A 24,014-nucleotide genomic window follows, 5' to 3' on the forward strand; every position below is an offset into this window, starting at 1 on the left:
AGGCTCTGCACGAGGCCGCTGCAAAAAAGCAGCAAAGAGCAGGTGCGCATGTTAATGAGGAAAATGGCAGCTGCTTCCCCGGCACATTCAAATCCTCGCTCGTTGCCACCACCAATATTCCCACCATTCACCCTGACAGTGACCATTCCACTACTTCCCACTAAATATGGACCAAACTTATTACAACATAAATACATACATTATACATATATACATATATACTCCTCATATGAGCTTAATTCGTTCTAGGATTGCGCTTGCAGCTCAAATTGCTCGTAAAACGAGCATATTTTCCCCGATATAAAATACAGCAATCCCACGCCACTTCGCACTTCGGTTATTGCTGGGTCATTTTCAAATCTTAAACATACTTTCTTCTTACAGATTTTCTTGTACGTCGCACACGTCTTAAAATGCATAATAAACGTACTTTGTATGGCAAAAACGTACAGCTTGACAGGTATAAATTACGTGGAAGATTGCAGTAGTCCACTGAACAAATGAAAACTCAGCACATGATCACGGATAGTCTTCCTCTGCAAGAACAAAAAAGCAGCAAAAGTGCTTGACATCTCACGGCCAGACCTCAAAGACCACCAGATAGTGTGGCCGCACGTGGACATGCTATTCAAACACACCGTCTGGTCCTAAGTCAACTGTGGCATGCACTCTGCGAAGAATGCTAACAGTTTGCTCTTTAACTTAGCGAGGGTCCGTTAGATACAAACTCAAACAAAGCAGAGAGTCGCATTTTAAAAGCTCAGAACGTAACAGTTTGAACTTGAAATAAAAACACTAGACCATCACATGACTGAAAAAGGACACGCCAGAATTTGTGTCACTGCAATCAGGGAATAAAATGAACATTAAATATCAGTACTTTGTTCCATTTTCCAACCATAGAAAATGTTAAAACATATTTTCTCAAACATCATATTGCATAGACAATGGCTTCGTGAAAACAAAAATACAGTGATGTACTTGGCTATCAGTGAGTGAATGTGAAGCGCATTGTAAAGCGCTTTGGTATATCTTCAGTGACTTAAGAGCACAATATAAATGCACTTGACGAGCAAGTGGCTCTATTTGTTTTTCAGGCTTAAATCAAGTCATGTTTATTTGTATAGGCCTTTATCACAAGGAGGCTGCACAGACCACAGACTATAACAGACCACAGATTATTGTTACACCATCACCTGATCTAAAACCGATATGAGGATAAGGAAGAACCCAAAACCTCAGCATGTAGTAAATAAAGAAACCTTGGAAAAGCAATCCCCCTTCCAGGATGACCAGGCTGAAACGGATGTTGAAATAACAAACAATACACAGATAACAACGTGAAATATAGGTCATTCATAAGCTATAGAATAGAAGTGTGTTCTAAGCCTAAATTCAAACAGTTCCACTGAGGTTGCAGACCGAATATCAGTAGGCAGAGCATTCCACAGCACCAAGGACTGAATGGAGAACGCTCTCTTAGCTCTTGGGATCACAAGTAGACCAGCATTTTCAGAGCGAAGGCTATTATTGTTTGTGTTTTTAGTTAGACCCCGATGCCTTACCAATAGAAACAATAGGAAAAGGAGAATATTCACAGTCGCAAATGTAGTGTCTGTACATAATATTGACATTTTAATTTTGGGCCAAATTGCAAATTGTTTATTTAATTTTTATTTTTTGCTTTAAAATATGTCTCTTTACTTTTTTATATGCAATCCAATGTGTTTTTTTTAGATAAAACTGACACATTTGAAATGTATTAAAATAGAGAACATTTTTGATTGAGTACTTGTTAGTAAATATCCCTTGTCCCATTTTCTTTTGCATAAAGAATGGCACGACTTCTTCAATCACCATATTGATTTGTGTATTTCTTTTTATAAATAAATCAAAGTTCTGGTGCGAGTTCTACACAAGGTTTTACAGTAGTATTTTACCATATTTCCGCAATTGATTGATCAGTCGAAAATATTACGGACCACAATCTCAAAACACTGGATGCAACAGAAATAGAACCCGGGTCACGGCAGTGAAAATGCAGAATCCTAGTGTTTGGACTACTAAATATAGAACATTGTTTCTCAACTGGTGGGTCAGGAGTCGTGGACAGTGGATCGCGAGCATTTGCCTTGGCAAAATAATGCTAAAAAGTAAAAATAAATAAATAAATAAATTTTAAATTTTTTTAAAAAGGGTTGATGACATTCCTTAACAGTAGACAGCTATGATGGCCTGCTTGATCTCTTCTTCAGGTTCAGTCAATCGGCGCCATCTTAATTGTGTTAGAAAGGGACCACATCTCATTTTACTGTGATTTTGTAGGTTCTATTTCCTATTTCTGCCCATTATAATAGGTCCCAACAAAGTTACCGATAAGGGGAAGAACAAGTGGAAAACAGTGATTACAACAATCAAGTCGAAGAAGGGAATAATTGCAAAATATGAAAATGGCTTACCAGTGTCTGCAATTAAAGCGCAACTGGAAGGTTCTGAAAATATTTTTTCAAATTGAATTTTTTTAGCTTTTTACCAGAATATTTATTTTTATCATTTACATTATTAAATAATTACCGTTATTAAGGTACATGCTTTATTAATAAATTGAATTTCTTTTAGCATGTGCCTATTTTAAAGCAGTTTTAGGGGATGGCTTGTGTACAATGTAGGCTTGCATGAGAGATATTATGGTGCTCGAAGAATTTTGTTTTTGATGTGGATTTTTTTCTCGATTTCGGTCACAGCTTGTAATCGCGGTGCCATGGTGGGGGGGGGGGGGTGTTTGGGGTTTTTAAGGGTTATTGTTCTATCTTCGTTATTCATTATCCATTATCCGTTTTCGGTCAGTTCATAATACGCTACAAAGCCTAAGAGCCGGGACACTTACTCTCAGCCAAAAGGCCAAGCTAAGGTCCTAGCCCTAAAGCCTTAGCCAATACTGTTTAGGTCATGAAATCAAACCAGTTGAGAACCACGTATATAGACAACTTACAAAAAGGCACTATGTATTATCTCATTATCATACTATTTCTACTAAAGGTACCAGAGAAGAATGTTGGAGAATCGAGGAAATACAAGCAAAAAAAAAAAGCACAAAGAAAACCAGTCTTTTGTGTATCTGAGGATGAACCTTTGAAGGATGTTATAGAAACATATTAAAAATATAAAAAGAAAATTTGAACCAATTTTCTATCCAAAAATAGGGGTGCGCGCCATTTTCAGCTGTATCTAAAACCTTAATTTTTACTGAAAATTTTCAACGAATGGAGATGGTTGAGACAAAAGCAAGTCAACGGTTTTATAGAGTAAAAACAAATACGGAGAGGCAGCTGCTTCAACAAGAGTAATCTCAGTGGCAGGTATAACTGTGCGTCAGGACAAGTAAATAAAGATGACATGAAAAGGAAGACTACAAATCAGAAGCTGAGCAAATATCAGGTGTCGGGTGAGCTATCGCATAACAGTGGCAGGATTGTCATGTCTGTAAGACCGATACTGTTATTCTCTTCTCTTGTCATTGTTTGTTGCTCTTCAAGGGGTTGCCGCTGCTGTTCCTGGCAATTAGACGGCACTTAAGACCAGGGGTGGGCAACTATTTGGAGTGGTGGTCTGCAAGGGCTAGAAATCATGACAAAGGGGCTTATCTTCAAGACCATTTTTCTCATTAATGAATAAATACTCATGCGGACATTTATCTATACGTTATATTTGTTTTTAAGATTAGATTACGGTAGTTACATCAAAATGGTTTTGAAGCGCTCACAATTAAAGCAAAATACCCTGTTTTAAGCACTACTTTTGATGGTTTTTTTAGTACTGCTGTGGTTGTGTTTTTGGGGGGTATTTTGGGAGTATTTCTGTAGTCAGATTCTTGCATATTTCTGTAGTTTTTTGTAGTATTACTGTAAGTTTTTTGTGTGGTACTTTTTTAGTATTTCTACTGTAGAATTTTTGTATTATATCAACAGTACTTTTGTAATATTTCTGTAGTAGTATTTTTGTATTATAATATTACTGTAGAGTTATATTTGTAGTATTTCTATAAAATTATTTTTTTTTTTTTAAATATTTCCATAGTTATATTTTTGTAATATTTCTGTGGTATCTTTGTAGCATTTCTTTAGTATTTTGTAATTCTATTTTTGTATTATAGTATTAATGTAGTGGCGGCACGGCAGCACAGTGGTTAGCATGTGCGTGGCACAGTTCTGAGGTCATGGGTTCAGATCCAGCTACCAGCCTTCCTGTGCGGAGTTTGCATGTTCTCCCTGTGCTTGCAAGGGTTTCCTCCGGGCACTCCGGTTTCCTCCCACATTCCAAAAACATGCATGTCAGGTTAATTGGCCAGTCCAAATTGTCCCTAGGTGTGAATGAGCAAGGAATTGTCTGTCTCTGTGTGCCCTGCGACTGGCTGGCAACCAGTTCAGGGTGTCCCCTGCCCACTGCCCGGAGATAGCTGGGATGGGCTCCAGCACCCCCGCGACCCTACTGAGAATAAGCGGTGCAGATAATGGATGGATGGAATAATGTTGTAGCATTTTGTAGTATTCCTATAGTTTTTTTTTTTTCAGAATGGAAGCAAATTAATATATTAGGTCCCTATTTCAAGCACTAAATTTAATAGTTTTGTAGTATTACTGTGGTTGAATTTTTGGGGGGTATTTTTTAGTATTTCTGCAGTCGGATTTTTGCATATTGCTGTAGTTGTTTGTAGTATTACTGTAGGGGTTTTTTTGGTACTTTTTTAGTATTTCTGGTGTAGCATTCCCATAGTAGAATTTTTGTAGCGTTTCAACAGTATTTTTGTGATATTTCTGTAGTAGTATTTTTGTATTATAGTATTACTGTAGTTATATTTGTAGTATTTCTGTAAAATTATTTTTGAAGTATTTCCATCGTAATATTTTTGTAATATTTCTGTGGTATCTTTGTAGCATTTCTTTAGTATTTTGTAATATTTCTATAGTTTGGGGGTTTTTTTCAGAATGAAAGCAAATTAATATATCAGGTCCCTATTTCAAGCACTAAATTTGATTTGTTTTGTAGTATAACTGTGGTTGTATTTTTGGGGGATATTCTAGCAGTATTTCTGCAGCCGGATTTTTGCATATTTTTGTAGTTTTTTGTAGTACAGACGCTGCCCTATGTACGAACAAGATTAACAACAATCGTTCGTAAATTGAATTTGTTCTTAAGTTGCTTTAATGCTATATTCAGGGATCAGAATGGAGATTTTCATTTTCAGCTGAAATAGCCAGGGTCCAGGGGCCGCAGGCCCCTGCCAGGTCCAGGGCGGAGCCAACAGCATTTATCTTATTTGCTATGTGAAAATTGCACTAGAATGAATTAAATCCAACAAAACAGAAACCATGTATTTTTTTCAAGTTTTAAGATGTTTAAAACAATTGGGGGATTACAATGTCACAACCATCACCATTGTTGTTGTGTTTTGATGATGAAGATGGACCTTGTATTTAGCTACTAATCAACAATATATATGAAAATATATACATTAATAACCATTCATCATGAATTTAAAAATAGAATGCACCAACTGAACATGCTTAAAGAAAATACATGTCATAAATTTTGTTTATCCTGTTCTAAATATTGTATAAACACAAAAGATAAAATCATTTCATAAATAAATAGATTTATAAATACCTCAGAGTGGGATTTTCTGTCACACAGGGGAACCAGTGATTGACTGCTGCTAGTATTTGAAGTGGAAGGATTTGGAACGGCCAATAATGTTGAACCGGTGGTGTTACTGTTAGTTTCACTGCCGATTTTAAATGCGGATCCGAGTGCATAATTTGATCGCCGGCAAGCTAATTTTGCTTTGTGCTTGTTCATTTTAGCATGATCGATCAGTGCCACACAACCTCGCGTACCATAATTGATCAGATCGACACAGTATAGACACTTTGCTTTCCCTGGAACATCACACTTTGCGATGAACTGGCTCAAAGTTTCTGTAACTTCCTCGATCTTTGCGCCGATTTTAACGTTTACTGTGACAGTCTTCTCCAGCCATGACCACTTAAATTTATTCTTGATTCCTTTATCAATCTCGGAGACAAAAGCCTCGTCTTCTTTTCTTAGTATTTTCATATTTACTTTTTCAAACACTCATTTCACCGTTTGAAAAGACCGGAAGGAGCGCCATGTTTGAGAAAGCCAATGCTCTGAACAAAAGCTCCGCTGATTGGTTATCAGCGAACCTATCGACCAATGGTAGGAGTCGATTTTTCTCGCGATCTCTAACTTCTAACTTGGGGTGATGAAACAGTCACGTATCATACCTCACCCCCCCAAAATATTTTCTCATCGAATTTAGACGATTTACGGGAATGACCTTTGGGGTTCAAAAACAGCGGAAATCCGCGGATCCGCGGAAAATTCTGATCCCTGTATATTTGGTCTGTTTAAGGTTTATATAAGTATGTTTAAGATTTGGATAAGTAACCTGTATTGTTTTTACTAAAAATAAACATTTCTTAAAATAATATGCTCTATAAAGATAAATTAAATTAAGTTTAACTTACTTTTGGAAGATAAGCTTCAAGAGTTAGGCGACTTCCTCCTCCGTGGTAGAAAGTGGCCGAAAGAAAGTGATCCAACCATTTTCTCAACCGCATCAAGCTTTCTTATTCCACTTTCAAAAGAAACGGCTCACCTCTTCATTACACTTTACACCAACCATATGGAACGGATATATATATATATATATATATATATATAAACCATAAACATACAAACTATAGCACTGAAGCAACTTACGAAAAAATTCAACTTTGGAACCTAACTCGTTCGTAGGTCGGGCAGCGTCTGTATGTGAAGTTGTCACACGATTCACGACATACAAAAATGGCGCGCGGTACATCGCTACTGAAATGCGGCTTGCCATACTGTTGACAAACCAGCATTCAGAGACATGCTTCAATTTTGCACTTAATTACTAAAAAGCTGAGGCAAAGACCTTACGACCTGTTACCTCACCCTTGCATTGTTCCTCAAAAGGTTTTAACCTAACAGGCTGAAATGCTGCACTGTTGCAGTTGTTTTATTAAAAGGAACAGAATGTTAGCTTATGAATTATGATTTCTTAAGTATTTCTTGACTATTAAATTGCTCTTCTTTATTAAACTGTATAGTATATGAAATATAAAGCTCATATTATCATAGAAACTGTCATGAATACTGATGCGAATCACCTGTGCCCGCTCCTTTGGCGCCAACTGCCTCGGACTCTGATTGGCTTCCTGTCCCTATCTAAACCCACTCCTATCTTTCCCCTTTTGTCAGTCCGTCTTCGAATCTCAGCTAACACTAGGCAAGCCTTTTTCAACCCTGACTCCCACCTGTTTTTTGCTCCTGTTTGTCCCCGGCTTTGACAGGTTTTGATACTGACCAAGTCTGCTCTGCTGTCCCGGCTTTCGACCTCTTTTGTCCCTGACCACGTCTACTCTCCTTTCCTGGCTTACGACTCGTTTCCGACCCGATCACGTTTTTGCTCTCCTGTCCCGGCTACTGACCCGTTTTCCGTTCCTGACACCGCCATCGCTCACCACGGAAGTCCCACTTCCGCATTCAGAGCGACCTACTTCCCGCGCCCAGTGATCACCGGATCGTGGGTGCAACCCTTTCCTTTCTTCCAATAAAAACTGAGTGAAACGTAACGCAAGTGGGTCCTGTCTCTGTTCTGGTCTCGACAAGAAACATACAATACAGAGGGGGAAAAATGAAAACATATTTGTCAATAGGGATTCTTTGTGTGACGATTAATGGTCTCTCGAAATTCTTAATCGAGACAGCCCTAGTTACCTTCATAAAAAGAAAAATGTCCATCCTAGTTTCCGGTATTCAAGCCAAAATGAGAAAAATAATTTATGATAAAATATCATACCGAAGATAACTGATATGGAGGAAGTTGTGATTAAAAGTTAAAATAAATAAATAAAAGAGGCCATGTGTTTCCACTTTGGATGATCATATGATGAGGTATGACACTTCTTTTTACCCTTGGGTCACTTTGAAGCTACTTCCAGACTCTCAATGGAGGTTTGTGTTTCAATATGGTTGTTATGGACAGACTCATCTGTCGGCAGTAAACAGGGCTGCCATTGATGAGTCGGCAAAACTGGAGAGACAAGGGCTCACTTTCATTGAAGTGGTGGTATATTGTAGCATTCACAGCACATACCAGTGTGGAATTAATGGCCCTGGTTGTTACTGGAGAAGAAAATCCCTTTGGCACGTGGACGCAAATGTGAAAAGCTCTTTTTAACTTGTCAGTATTGTGCTTTAAAATAACAACCAATTCAAAGGACACCATGAATCTTTGCGTGTTTTGGTGGGTGGTGATTTTTTTACTCTACCACTTTACTGTATTTCAGAAGTACAGTAGGCTCTCTTTGGACAGTATTGTCTCCCCATGGGTCCCATTTAAGGAAATCCTGAGAACATTTTTTACTGGATGAACATTGTATGTTGCATCCATCTGTAATCTAGGTTTAGGATTAAGGAGGCCATGTTGATTTCAGAACACAGAATGACCTCCACAACAGATGATATGCTTGAAATGTCTTGGCCTGACATACAAGTTGCCATAAACATGATTATCCTAAAGTAAAACTGCTGAATAATCTATGTCACCAACAACCAGGGGTGAGACCAGTTCACCCAGGACAACCACCACACAGCTAAAACCTAAATCCTTAAAATGTGTGAATGGAATGAGAAACAACTTTTGGCATCCAGCTAATTTCTTTTGAAGATGACAGTGACAGTGACACCATAAACACGGACTTTTCGCCTCCAGGAATTGACTGACGCTAACAACTCTTAAGCCACCGCTGCAGAACGTGGAAAGTTACCAATTCCAGATCCATTACCCGTGAAACGGACGACTTGGAGCTACTACTCATGGAAAACCGCTAAATTTGTGTCACAGTTGCCATGGCGCCCAATTGGACCCGCCCTTGTGGCGCCAGCTGCAGCTTGTTGACAGATTGGCTCCCTGTCAGTATTTAAAGTCTGTCTTGTCAGTCCCCTTTTGTCAGTCCGTCTGCGAATCTCCGTTTTTACACGGCAAGCCCTTTTTCGCCTGTCCTCTGTTTTTGCTCCTGTTTTTCTCCCGCTACAATCTGTTTTAAGCTGGACCACGCCTGCTCTCGCGTCCCGAATTACGACCTGTTTTGATCTCGACCTCGTCTGTTCTCCCGCCCCGAATAACGATCGTTTTTTTTTATCTCGACCACGTCTACTCTCTTCCCCTGGCTTTTGACTTTTTTCCGTTCCCGACACCGCCATCGCTCGCTTCGCAAGTCCCACTTCCGCGTCTTAGCAACTTACTCCCTGCGACCAGCGATCTACGGATCGTGTCTGCGCTCCTTTCCCTTCTTCCCAATAAAACTGTGAGTAACGTTACACGACTGGGTACTTTCTCTGTCCAGGTCTTGACAAATTGTGACTTTTGTATTTGAATCATGACAAAGACCTTGCAGAAGTCGCGGTTATCCGACGCTATCATGTAGCTAGCCAGCCTCTCTTTAAATCGTTTTCTTACACTGAAAGCAGTAGCCCTCCAATTTTGTCTTACTTTTGTATAATGACAATAACAATTTTGTTTTTTTTTGTAGATCTATAGTTATTTTCTACACTCGTATACTCTCAGTATCTAAGGACTGTCGAGGTAAGTTTGTAAGTCACTTTGTTTAAATTCTCCCAAAAAATAAAACAAGCACAGAATTGCACTTTTCTTGTAAAATCGAAAGACGCATCGAAATTGCAAAATCCAAAATCTTGCAGCCCGACTATACACAAATAAATACGGTTCAGATTGTAGTAGACACGCTCACTTCAATAAATCCGCCAAGATCTCTTTTGAAATGTCAAACCCAAAGTGAGGGCCTCATGCTCCATCTCCATGTTTAATTGGAGAAGTCTGAGAAGAGGAACATTACAGAAGCACAATGATGGCTTTGTGGCCCCCAGAGCGAAGATGGGGCAAGAAATAAGGGGTATGTGCAGTGGCGGTTACAAAGAGAGAGGGGGGGGGGGCTAGTACGACCAAACGGGGGTGAATAACACAACCAGACCAAATTAAGCTGTGGCGGGAGGCCAAAGACGGCTGCCTGCTTTTGGCTCTAAAGGAGTTATGAGTGAACCAATTTGCCCTCGCATGTGGAGCCATTCGGTCGACAAACTTTTAACGATTTGCTTGAACATTTTGTACTTTTTGGATTTAGATGTTTTTTTCATAGTAAACGCTTAAAGAAGACTTAGAGCTTAAAGCATCGAGCTTAGAGCATCGAGCTTAGAGCATTGGTCTCCAACCTTTTTTCTATGGGTGACTATATTTTCTTTTTACTATCTTTCTTTCATTCTCTTTCTCTTTCTTTCTCTTTCTTTCTCTTTCTTTCTCTTTCTTTCTCTTTCTTTCTCTTTCTTTCTCTTTCTTTCTCTTTCTTTCTCTTTCTTTCTCTTTCTTTCTCTTTCTCTCTGGGGCGGCAGTAGCTCAGGAGGTAGAGCGCTCGTCTTGGGATCAAGGGATCCCAGTTCGAATCCCGGCTCGTCCGTGTTACATGTCGAAGTGTCCTTGGGTAAGACACTGAACCCCTAATACCTCCAATAAGCAGGTTAGCGCCTTATATGGCTGCAAGGCCGCTATTGGGAAATGTGGAGCACATTGTAAAGCGCTTTGGGAAGTCATTGACTTGAAAAGCGCTATATAAATGCAGATCATTTCATTTCTCTTTCTTTCTCCCTATTCTTTTTTTCTGTTAGTCTCCTTTCTCACTCTCTTTTCCTCTCTTTTTAACTTTCTTTCCTTTTCTCTATATCTTACTCTACCCTTCAATCCCATCCCTTTTCTCTCTCTTTTCTCTTCTTCTTTCTGCTTCCAATAATTAACCTTCTAATAACATAGTAACAACATAAGAAGTGATACAAGATAAGTTATTATTGATTTTAGCCCTCTGCACGAATAGGTAGCAAAAACTATCTTTTAGCTTGAAAAAGGTTGGAGACCCCTGGCTAAGAGCAAGAACGCTTTGCTAATAACTTGACAAAGTATGTAGCCCTTTTCCTAAGGTGATATGATACAATACTGTAGTCTCCAATTCCTTGAATAAATAAAGGAATGAGAACCATTACAAAGAAATACTTTGTGTTGCAAAGTGGTTAAGTGTATGTAAAACAAGATCAAGTTGTTTTCAAAGAAGTTTAAAATATTTTCTGCCATTAGTTTTGGATTTTATAAGGTTATGTCCTGAAGGTGTCCTCTGTTGAACACTTTCAACCTCGCGCAATAGGAGATCGTTGTACATCCAATACTGAGTTAACTATTGTACTCTTATTATTATTTTTGGCTGAGCAACCCTGGCCTGACAGGCACCTGACTAGTGTATTTATTTTATAATGATTGCAATAAGTTTAATGGTTATTCAACCCTTAATATCTTAACGAGTCTTGTGTTACGGTTGCCATCGCGCCAATTGGCCCCGCCCGTGTGGCGCCAGCTGCGGCTCGTTGACAGATTGGCTTTCCGTCTATTCAAGCTCAGTGCTCTCATTCTTTGTCGGTCTGTCAACGAACCTCTGCCCTGCAAGACATGGGTTTTGACTCGGTCCTGTTTCTTGTTGGTATTACCTGTCTGGAATTGTTCCCATTTATTTTGTCCTCTTTAATATCGGTTTCCAGTCTCATTCCCGTCTAGTTTGTCCTGTATATCTCGATATACTGTTTTGATATCAATCCTGTCCGTCCCGTTGTTTAATATCGGTTTCCGGTTTCGCTCCTGTCTAGTTTGTTCCGTTTATTTTCAATATCCTGTTTGGATATCAGTACTGTCTGTCCCGTCCTGTCCGGTATCGACCCCATCTGTCCGATATCTGCTTGGGCAATTGGTATCGATCTCGTCGGCCTCCGGCTTCCTATCATTCCACGCCAGACTGCTGCCTAACGTGCATGACTCCCCATTTCCCGTAAAATAAAAGGCTTGTGTGAGAAACGTCATGCATTTGGGTCCTGATCCTGTTCCGGTTCATGACAACTTGTGCAATAGTTGATCACTAGATCCCAGTTAGTTGTGTAGTGCAACCGATAACGAGTGCTACAAAGCACAAGGAAGTATGCAAACTATGTAGACTTACAGTGACCGAACTGCACTCAGTTTAGGACAAACTATAATTTTGAAGCAGCCGAAAGGCAAAAACATAAGTTTGGCAAAGATACTGTAACAGTGAAGGCACTTCACTGCAGACAGACTGCATAACTTTGCAAAACCTTCCGCCATCTGTCCAGTGGGAGTAAGAGAGACTGAGAGGCACTTAGGGGCAAAATGCCGAGAGAAGGAGTGTCAGTGACGCAGAGTGAGGGAGATCGTGAGAGACAGAGAGATAGTGGGAAAGGAGGGTGAAGGGTTATAGAGGTATGTGTCTAGAAGGACAGGGTCTGATGGTCTGGCCTCTCTGGGAAGCCTCATCCAGATTAGTCACACAGAATTAATGGCCGGCGACAACAATGGCCGACGGGCTTCTCGAGACCCCAGCTGTCGCCCGGTGAAAGAAACGCAAAAAAACAAGATTTAGGGCCACCGTAGAGGATCCTGGTCACACGCAGACCCTCAGGTGACCGCCGATGACTTAAGTCAGACACGTGCGGAGCGTTTTGTACACGCCGACTTTTTTTGCACTCACTTGCATCGTCCGTTCCCATCTGGAGTGGCTTCACAGCTCCCCTGGTTCAAACAGGATTCGGTGGGCATGAAGCATCTTAAGCCTGCCAAGGAGAACATTAGATTAGGCCTGGGTAATAAAACAATAAAGATAATTATAGTCATATAATTTTTGCCTACACACACAAAAAACTTGCTCCCTCAATCCCTCAGATTTAATATCCCCCTATGTTCCTGCTCAGAGCCTTCACTCTGAAAATGCTGGTCTACAAGTGATCACGAGAGCCAAGAAGAAATCCACAAGTTCGAGAGCATTCTCCATTTGGACACTGGTGCAGTGGAATGCTCTGCAACCTCAGTGGAACTGTTTAAATCTTATATTCTATAGCAGGCGTCTCCCATGTGGTGGCAATGAACATCTGCGACCCTGTTCTGAAAATAGCTCATCACTGCTGGGTCATTGTAATTTTCTAGAAAAATGGTTTTATTTTATTGGTTGACTGACTATTTAACTCTATTTGTAATAATTAGTCTGCTAATAACATGGTAACAACATAGTGATAACATGATTTATATCGTATATTTACATTGATATTGTTATTTTAGAAATTTAAAAAAAAATCCAATTCATGGTTTTCATGGACAAAAAAATTATATTCCAAGTTTTAATATACATTTTTAATAATAATAATAATAATTTCCTTTGTATTGTCATTCTTTGTAAGAACGAAATGTCGATACACCTGACCCGTTGTAGCGAGCCGATGCAGCCGCAGCCAACAGAGGGCGCCGCCATTTTACCAATGTTATAAGTCTTAGGTATGACTCGGCCGAGGCGCGAACCAGCGACCTTAAGCAATTAATTAAGAGAATAAAATTTAAAAATATTCATGTATTTATGAATAAATGAATGAAAACTTTTATTCCGAACATTAAAATAAAAATAGGACAAAAACAATGAGTCAACAACAAAATAATATCACAACATGTTCGAAAAAATATAAAATGTCTGTATTCATCTTTTTACTGATATATTTTACAGGATATACAATAAACTAAATTCCAATTTTTCTTCAATTTAAACTTCAAACTTCTATTTTTTATAAAGCGACTGAGCAAATAATGAGCGTTTTTTTAGCTAGCTATCTGGCTGCCTTATTAGCTTTGTAGCTAGCTATCTTCCTACCCTTTTAGTTATTTAGCAAGCTATCTAGCTAACACTTTACATTTTTTGCATACTATCTCGCTAAAATTTCTGTGTATTGTATGTTGATGCCCTTGCAAAATCCATTGCACCCTGGTCATCGAAGAAGGGTGGTAATCTTATGTGTGTACACGAGGACCAGCCAATCATTTTGCAAGAATAGCGTTAGAGCGCCTCGCACGGAGTGAAAGCGAAAGGACTAAAAAAAGGTCTAAATGACCGATAAAGAGACAAAGGATAACAACCAGCGTATCCACGCAAAGCATGCTGAAAGAGTCATACACAGGAGAGGCCTCTCATCTTTAGTTGTTATTTAGGCTACTTAGAGTCTGATATAAAAAAATAGGAGCGGAGAAATTGCCAACAGAGACGGGAAACAAGACAAACTTATTCCACCATTTAAAACAGTATCACCCACTAGAATAAGCAAAAAGAAAAACAATGTAGTCCCAAACGAGAGCTTATGGACGTTCAACAGGCACCGGGCTATTGAGTGTTGAGCCAAAGCAACAACAAACGGCTAGCTAGCAAGAGACTTTCTGTGTATTCCTGCAAGCAGCTCCCTCTCATTCAGTAGATAGATAAATAGATAGATACTTTATTCATCCCCGCAGGGAAATTCACATTTCCAGCAGCATCCTTTCGCTGAGAACAATACAATAATAAAGCAAATGGAATACAATAAACAAATACCCAATGTGACGTGCTAATACCCACTGTAGCGTGTTGTATAGAGTATTTATATAGTGCTACATAAAATACACACTGCAATAAAAGTACGGTAATATGCAATGTAGGGGGTGTGGTTTAATGTGGGCCTTTACTCCGCCGGGTGGAGTTAAAGAGCCTCATGGCATGAGGAAGAAAAGATCTCTTCAGTCTGTCCGTGGTACAAGACAGTGACAGCAGTCTGTCGCTGAAGCTGCTCTTCTGTCTGGATATAACGCTGTGTAGTGGATGTGATGAATTGTCCCTGATTGACCGCAGCTTTTTCAGTGCCCGTCTCTCAGCTACTGTTGTCAGGCTGTCGAGCTCTGTGCCCACAACACAGTACAGGTGGTAAACATTGTACTGAACAGCATTTAAGCCTAATACTATGTACGGACTGTTTTTTTATGGCCCGTAACCTTTAAAGCAATGGCTGTTTTGTTAGTTTATTTGTAACACTTATCATGATAATAACTGATATCGACTGATAAATGTTTTATCTTGATAACAATGTTTGTCATATCAACCAGGCCTAAATTTAGGTGTCTGATCAATTCTATATAAATAAATGATTATTCAGATTAGGATTGGAAATAGAATTGTCTTTATTGTCATTGATATCAACATTGTGAAATAATGTATACAACGAGATTAGACAGGGCACTCCAGGGTAAAACATGTAATATAGAGACTTTGAAGAGAAAAGAGATAAAAGACTATCTGGATGAATAGTCTTTGAAGTATTTATTACATGTTTACCCTAGATTGTATGCAATATTTACTAGGTTGTTACCAATGAGAATAAAGACAATTCAGTTCAATGTTGATGTTAATGTGATTGCACTACTTTTTTTATGTACTGTACATACAATTTAGGCCAATCTATAATGACTCCTTTGCAAATATGATCCGTATATGCTAATATTTTTGTATCTTAATATTATCTTTAGGCCATTCATTACATTTTTATTTCTTAACTTTATGCCTTTTCTTGTTGTAAACCATGTACAATATGTTTGAATCAATTAAAATAAAGACTGTTCGACTCTATTCTATCTTGAATAATAAATGTTGGCATTGACAACAGGTGTCAAGCATGAAAAATCAGTTCCAAATTTAAATTTTAACTGTTACTTAAACAATAGTTGATTACTGATCAATTAGGAAGATATTGTGTGAACGTCCATCCATTATCGCTTATCCTCAGTAGGGTCGCGGGGGTTCTTGAGCCCATCCCAGCTATCTTAGGGCAGTGGGCAGGGGACACCCTGAACTGGTTGCCAGCAAGTCGCAGACTGTATGAACATTTGTGCCTTAATATCTCTCAGATATAAACTTTAGCCGTGATATAAACAACTACACAAACCGCAATTATAATGCAATAGGTTGCATTCAAAACTTCTTACTCTAAAGTTGAGAAACACAAAGTCTCTTCTGCATATTATCACTTAGGAACTTAATATGATTTAAAGAACTCAAAATAAGGAATATTTTCTTGCTTGGACTCATTTTTTCCTCTTGAACCGTTCTTCTGCTCAATGTCCTCCTGCCGCTGTCAACCAACCCCCTCCCCAACCACCCTGCTCAGCACACAAATTAGCGCTGCAACAAAGAGACACCACGCATATTAACCGATCAACCAAAAACTAAAAGTGAGTGAGAAGAAGCACACTATGGCGTTTGCGATCCTTTTAAATTTTGATATATTCATCTCAAAGGACTGCACAGGTCACAATTACATCATCCCCTGATGTAGCTCAGGAGGTAGAGCGCACATCTTGGGATCAAGGGATCCCAGTTCGAATCCCGGCTCCTCCGTGTTACATGTCGAAGTGTCCTTGGGTAAGACACTGAACCCCTAATACCCCCAATAAGCAGGTTAGCGCCTTACATGGCTGCAAGGCCGCTATTGGGAAATGTGGAGCACATTGTAAAGCGCTTTGGGAAGTCATTGACTTGAAAAGCGCTATATAAAATGCAGATCATTTCATTTCATTTTCATTATCTTACATGGTGCCGGCAGTCGCCAGGGTGCACCCTAATAGAGCCTACAAATTCTAGCCCGACCCAACCTGCAACCCAACTGATGAACTTCACTTGAGGGACCAAGACTGATGTAAACCCGAATTGTGCACTTCGGTGCATAAGAGCATGCTTCAGCGCTGAAGTACAGCTTCAGGTTTACCAGTCCCACAAATCAAGTGTACACTTCGGCTGCGAAGTGCAGCGCCGAGGTGTGTTACTCAAGTAAAAGTACTGTTACCTCAGAAAAATATTACTGAAAAAGAAGTAAAAAGTTGTCATCCAGCGTGCATGCTGTGCAGATCTTCCACAAAGAAAAAAAAAAAACGCAAGTAGGAGAGAGAATCCCTGCCCGGCCGACTTGATGATTAACATTTTATGCCCAAAATTCAGGCCGAAATTGGTCCCGGGACTAAGATCTTACCGCTTAGCCCTAACGACAGCTGAGGTGCCCGGAGACCTGTTCTGAAACTTGCTAGGTAATAGTGATTTTCTAGTAAAGAAATGTAGTGGTTCACTGACCCTACTTCCAATAATTAACCTGGAAATAACAAGGTAACAACATTGTTTCCCATACCATATAAAAATCCTGGTGGGCCACCTTGGTTTAATTGGTCCTTGCCACGGTCTTAAACCTGTATCCCCCCCAAAATTAAAATATATATTTTTTTCTTCAGTTCCTCTCACTCCCTTTTGGTTAATTGGTTAAAATTTGTGATTTTGTTCACTGAGCAGAGCAGGAAAGGGGTTGGGCAGAGGGATTCTGCCCCAGCAGCACATTGAGCACAAGGACATTTCAAGAGAGACTGCGATACAGAGGACAAAGAGGACATTTCAAAAAAAAGAGTCAAAGCAGAAAAAAAAGTGATCCTTATTTGAATTATTTTCATTATATTAATGGCTCCAAAACATTGTGCACCGTCTATCACTGTCAGAATAATCTAAATCAGTCCCTCAAAGCTTAGCACTTTGTGTTCCTTTATACCAATATTCAGTAGAGACTAAGGATAGTTTTGTTTTTGTTACACACATTTTAATTGACATTTTTGTATGTTTCTCAGAGGTTCTGTGTAAACTCAGTCATCATTGATTCAAAGTTGAATTGTTAATACCGTAAATTCCGGACTATAGAGTGCACCTGATTATAAGCCGCACCCACCACATTTTAAGAGGATAACCGCTTTTGTACTTACACAAACCGCACCTGTATATAAGCAGCATGCGCCCACATTCAATTCCGTAACACAATCACAAAATGAACCCAAACCCTACTTTGAGTCCCGCGATTTTAACTCAACATAAAGTACACAGTTCAAAAACCACAGCCGGCAAAATGAATGGAAAATGGGTCATAGGGGCACCAATAAGGACACTACTCTGGACAACATTCTCCATTCTTGACGCTTCCAGGCCTGTTCTTGAGTCGTGGCAAATTCTGCACCAGTCCATTCCTTAACGTTGTCGGCCCAGTTCTTTTTCGGTTTTCCTCTTGTCCTGCCCCCTTGGACTGTTGCCCTGGAGAATTATCTTGGTCAGTCCTGATGATCTTTTGACGTGACCATATCACTGAAGTTTTCTTCGAGGGTTCAACGTGCCCTCTGATGGTGCTGCGCATCATTTCGTTAGTCACGTACTAAGTAGGTGAGGCCTAGAATTTTCCTGTAGCATCTCATGTCCAAGGCCTGGATTTTGTTTTCCAGTTTGGCTGTGAGAGTCCATGTCTCTCAAGCATAGAGAAAGTTGGAAGTAACCAGCGCTTGCATGAGTCTGATCTTTGTTTTCACTGCTATGTTCTTGTCCCTCCTGATGGGTTTAATTCTGGCAAGTGCTGCCGTGGTTTAAGCTTTCCAGGCCATGATTTCTGGTTCTGACACCACTTCTGATATGACAGCTTCAAGATACTTAAATTTGGTGGCAGGTTCTGGCTCTCTGAGATTGAGTGATATTTAAGTAGTATAATACATTTTGTATTAATTCCTTTAATGCATAATAATACATTATTATTGGTAGTATGTCGGTTGAAACAACAAAAAAAATCAGAAGAGTTGTTTGGGAGATGAGCTGAAAGAGTTGGTTCTTAAAAAAACAAACAAACAAAAAAAAAACCGAAACTCTGATCACTGATAGGTACGTTATTGTAAAGCGCATATCAATTTAAACGTTTTCCCCATATTTTATAGGTTGTTTGATCATTTCAAATTCTGTACGCCATCTAAAAATATTTGTAAGTGAAAAAAACTTTCAAATAATCAATTTTTTGTTCACGCCATGGACACGCCTTCAGACACGCCCCCCGTGCACGCCCCCGGATCCCCTGGACTCTCCACCCACTGGTGTCTCGTAAATTTCTATGGAAAACACCGAACGAGAATCGTAATAAGATAAGTTGTTTTTTTAGAAATGCATTTCAAACTGGGTGCCCCAGGAGCATTACCAGAGGGGGGCAGGTGTGGGCAGTGCCCACCTGCAGATATGCTCTGCCCGCCCAAAAAAGGAAGGAAAAATTAAAACAAAAGAAGAAAAAGGGTAATTAAAAAAAGAAAAAAAAAACAGAAAAAATAAGAATAAGCCAAGAAAAAAAGGAATAAAAGAAAGGAAAAAGAGAAATAAAAAAGAAGAAAAAAGAAAAAAGACAGATTTTGAGGGGGTCACTTGGTCAGTATATTACAAGTAATAAAGTAATAGAGTATTGTGCACAAAACAAATTAATTAAATGATAAATCTTATTTTACTAAATTATCCATCCATTATCTGCACCGCTTATCCTCAGTAGGGTCGCGGGGGTGCTGGAGCCCATCCCAGCCATCTTCGGGCAGTGGGCAGGGGACACCCTGAACTGGTTGCCAGCCAGTCGCAGGGCACACAGGGAAAGACAATTCGCTCGCTCATTCACACCTAGGGACAATTTTGACCGGCCAATTAACCTGACATGCATGTTTTTGGAATGTGGGAGGCAACCGGAGTGCCCGAGGGAAACCAACGCAAGCACGGGGAGAACATGCAAACACCGCACAGGAAGGTTGGTAGCTGGATTTGAACCCATGACCTCAGAACTGTGCCGCACACGCGCTAACCACTGCCCCGCCGTGCTACTTACTAAATCATAATAACATTTATTTCTTCATTCGCCAGTGAACTTTTAAGACATTTAAACTTCGAACCAGGTAGGTGCCCTGCATGGCTGTCGCCGCTAACGGTGAGTATGTGTGTGAATGGAAAAGTGTGAAGCACATTGTAAATTGCTTTTGGAAGTTTTTAGTAACTTTTTGTGACGTGTAATCATTTTTAATATTTACCAAACGTACATACTTTTTATACGGTTATAATTTATATATTTGAGAAAAAAAAACACAAAATCAACGGGAAAAAATGCATGTTGACCAATCACAAAGGGGGAAAAAAAGCATCTAGAAGGGAGCTGGCTGTCTATTGTTCCAAATAATGAAACCAGATGTAAGCTGCTGCTGGATGTGCTGTTTGTTATGTTTTTCAAGCATTAGTGGTTGTAAAAAAGATTTGGGGCAATAATAGTTGTGCCCCCCTATGCATTTGATATGCCGCCCCTGCGACTGATGTCTAGTGACACCACTGGGGTGCCCTTTGCGCTTATTGGTAACAAAAACTAGCTCACAGCTTGAAAAAGGTTGGAGATCCCTGGTCTAGAACCACCACCATGTCTGGATGGTAACGTTATAAAATGCCAGCAAATGCACAAACTGGAACTCTTTGGGCATTATTCATTAATCATTTTTATTCATACGACAGAAAAGGCTCGTCCTTGACAGCAATACAAAAGAACTTCTTGGAGTAACATGCACGTTTTAGTCCAAATATCAGCAAGAAAAAGTTATAATGATGTAAGATATGAAGAGTCCAAAGTTATTCTTCTAAGCCTTTTGCTTCAACCTGTCATCCCTTTTTTCGTTTGAAGTGATCTGTCAATTTTGTTGCAACATGATCGAAAGGAAAAAGAAAAAGAGAAATACAATATGTTGGCCAAGAAAATTAGATATCCATCAATTAGCAGTGTCTGAAATAACGTCTGCCCGGACGCCCAGGGCGTGCATCTTCTACGTCGGGCGTGCAACTTACACAACGTCTCTGCCCGGGTGGCCGACAACTTTTCCAAGAAAGAAAGAAAAAAATTTGTTTTTATTTTCTTTTTTCTTTTTTTCAAATCAAACGTTTGCTTTATTACGATTTTAAAATCTTCGTTCGGTTTGGAAATTTCGGAATTCCGGTTCGTTTGGCAATTTGCATATTCGGCAGCCAAGCCAAAAACCTCAGCCCTAGAAGAAAGATTCAAAAGAAGCTAACAAAATTGATGACGCTACAAAACGTAAATGTACATTAAAAGCATCGTTGAAAGAGGAGTTCACGTGGCTTGTAGCAGACGACGCAACGCAAACATTGCATGAATGAAGAAGAGTAAATACAGGTACATACTGATGGCAGATGGAAAACAGCGATGTCATATACAGTACATGCAATGAATTTTATAAGTAGGTTTATAATGAACTTGATTTTAAAGTGTTGTTCTGTTACATATTCTGATTATCAATCCTTATTACTTTGCAACAATGGGTTTTTTTGTGATTAGTCGTCTTATTGCATTTAAATTTGTGAAAAATGAGGCAGGAAACTTTTCAGAGTTGTCTGCCCTGGTGTACGGTAACTTTTTGTCAGGAGTTTCAGACACTGCAATTAGTATTGGACTGTGTGAGCATTTACAGTATGCTCTAACACAGGGGTGTCCAAACTTTTCAGAAAGCAGACCAGATTCAGTAAGCTGAAAATGCGAGGGCCAATTTAATTTTCTCGGTAATTTTTATGACAGTCTTTCATAAATCAACCCTCCGTGAACAATGTGCAGTGCCTGTCGATCAGAGTCGCGACCTAGTAGCTTGCCTTTGTAACATTTTCATTTGACTCGCGTTGTTTGTTTTTTTTTAGTTTCTCCCCACCACAAGGGGTTCCAAGGAAGCAAATCAGAGTGAAAACTCTTGCTTTGTTTTTTTTTTCCTTTAATGGATCCACCGACAGCATTCAGTCATTCAGACAGTCAAGTAGGTTATAAACCTACAATACAATAAACATAATTTACTCTCAAGTACCAAATTAATAATCAAGAGATTAAAAGGTATACATTTAAAAGCAACATTAACTATCCTTACTCCTAGCAAACGTTTGAAGATAACAACTACGATACCCATAAATCATCACACCGCGGTAGTGTGTTCATGTGACCGTGTCTAAACATTTGCGGACCGCAAAACTCAACTAAAACAGCGATCACAGCGATAATGAACAGCTTAAAGTAATACAAAAAATGTGCGCTCACATAAAAAATAACAACAGTCAAACTGGAACAAATTGAAGGAGGAAATACTGGCGGCGTCTCACTTTGCTTGACTCACGTTTTAAATTCTCTTGACTCGAGCTTCAAAGCACAATAACGTTCGCGTTCCAGTTTAAAATCATACTTGTTTCCAAATTGCGTTTTAAAAAAAAAAGATTCAAATTTTCACTAGTCGTGGGAGCGGCGGCCCTCACAGTCAACCTTCCTTTTTTTATGTCGGTAATTGGGATGGTGGCCAACCATCTGGTGAAATAGTGATTTTTTGTTTTGTTTTTTGGGGACAAATGTATTTTATACTGCAGTCAACATTACTGGCGGGCCACATGTTATTTATGACAGATGGACAGTCAAAAAGTGATCACTGGCCGTATCTGGCCCGCGGGCCGAAGTTTTGGAGCTGTCCTGACATCTCTAAGTGATTCACAAACATCAATTATAGCGCAACAGGTTGCTTTCCAAACTTTTCTATCAAAATTTGACAACCACAAAAAAAAAGTTTCGGATGATAATCTATTTATAAAATGCTAGCAAGACTTACCATGAGTTAGTCCAATTAGCCACAAGAACAAAGTTACTTTAGCCAAGAAAATAGGCATTCCTTCTGGTTTACAAAGTGCTCACACATAAAGTCCACATGGGTCGCTAAATCAATCCGAAAGTCTTCTTTTGGTGACAAAGAAGAGAGGAGAAAAAGTTCAAATATATCCAGAGTGGGAAAACTGGATGCGCGATGTTGTCGCAGCACTTGTGTTGCGGGAAATGATCCAGGCTTCCCACTTCACATGTGGGGAGGCGAGGCGAGGAGGAGGGCCTTCCCAGTCCCCACCGTCCCCTCCACGGCCCGCCCGCCATTTCTCCTCAGTCCCCCTCTGCCTTCAAAACAAACACAAACTTGATCAAGAAATAGTTTGGAGAGGGGGGAAAGTTTGTTGCACTGCGCGCTTGTTTTTTTTGCCTTTTGAGCGCGAAGAGTTCCAGCAATTAGTATGACCAGACGAATACAACAGAGAAGGCGTCTCAAACTCAATTTACTTTACCAACAGGGTTGGGTAGGGTTACTTTAACTTGATTACTTTCAATTACTTTTGGATTACTCCAATACCAAATATGCTAATAAAAGACAAAAAGAAACTAAATATGAATAAAATGGCTTAATTTTGTGCAGGCTTGTAGAGTAACAGAATACATGGAACGACAAAAATGATGTTGGCAAGCTGTTTGGATTTATTTTCATTTTGTTTCTGTCGCATTTTATGTTAGTTTTGCCGGAGATCAAAGAGATCAAAGCCAGAAGAGAAAGCTTACCACGTGTTGTGAGTCATCATTTTAGGTTTCATATTTGCTTTATTTTGTCTTTTATTAGCATATTTGGTATTGGAGTAATCCAAAAGTAATTGAAAGTAATCAGGTTAAAGTAACCCTACCCAACCCTGTTTACCAATCTAACAGAATTCTGTAATTGAGAGTTTAGCTGCTGCTGTAAATTGCGCATACCATGGTACCTCTACTTGAGAGTAGCTTCAAAACTTCAAATCTGAAGTTTTTTGGGAGCTGAGCTGAAAGAGCTGGTTCTTAAAAAAACAAAACTCTGATCACTGATAGGTGTGTTATTGTAAAGTGCAACAGATCAATTTAAACGTGTTCCCCATATTTTATAGGTTGTTTGAAAAAAAACTTTCAAAAAATCGAACATTTTTCACGACCTGGACACGCCTTCGGACCCCCTAGACCAGACCTGGGCACTCCGGTCCTGGAGGGCCGTATGTTCTGCATGATTTTTGAGGTTTCTCTGATCCAATACAGGTGATTCCAATCACCAGTATCGTTAACGAGCACTTGCTAGCTTGCTAACGAGGATATAATTTGTATCACCTGAGTTAAAAAAGAGCAAACTTCAAAATCTGGCCGGACGTATGGCCCTCCAGGACCGGAGTGCCCAGGTCTGCCCTAGACTGTCCACCTACTGGTGTCTCGTAAATTTCGATGGGAAACACCGAACGAGAATTGTAATAACATTATAAGTTGTTATTTTAGAAATG

General features: G+C 39.5%; 1 protein-coding gene across 1 annotated transcript in view; it reads right to left on the reverse strand.

Annotated features, from left to right (window-relative positions):
• Nucleotides 1-22,709, reverse strand: part of LOC148366103 (neurogenic locus notch homolog protein 1-like) — a 96,618-nt gene extending 73,909 nt beyond the window's left edge. The window contains exons 1-2 of the mRNA XM_088336526.1: nucleotides 22,514-22,709; nucleotides 12,705-12,786 (exon numbers count right to left, since the gene is read on the reverse strand). Of these exons, the coding sequence (XP_088192652.1) occupies nucleotides 12,705-12,786; nucleotides 22,514-22,571 (140 nt within the window). The 5' untranslated portion in view covers nucleotides 22,572-22,709. The remainder of the gene's footprint in view (nucleotides 1-12,704; nucleotides 12,787-22,513) is intronic.
• Between the last annotated feature and the right edge of the window lie 1,305 nt (nucleotides 22,710-24,014).

The sequence above is a fragment of the Urocampus carinirostris genome, chromosome 5 (assembly GCF_059441175.1).
Source record: "Urocampus carinirostris isolate Australia breed hairy pipefish chromosome 5, RoL_Ucar_1.0, whole genome shotgun sequence".
Classification (NCBI taxonomy): Eukaryota; Metazoa; Chordata; class Actinopteri; order Syngnathiformes; family Syngnathidae; genus Urocampus; species Urocampus carinirostris.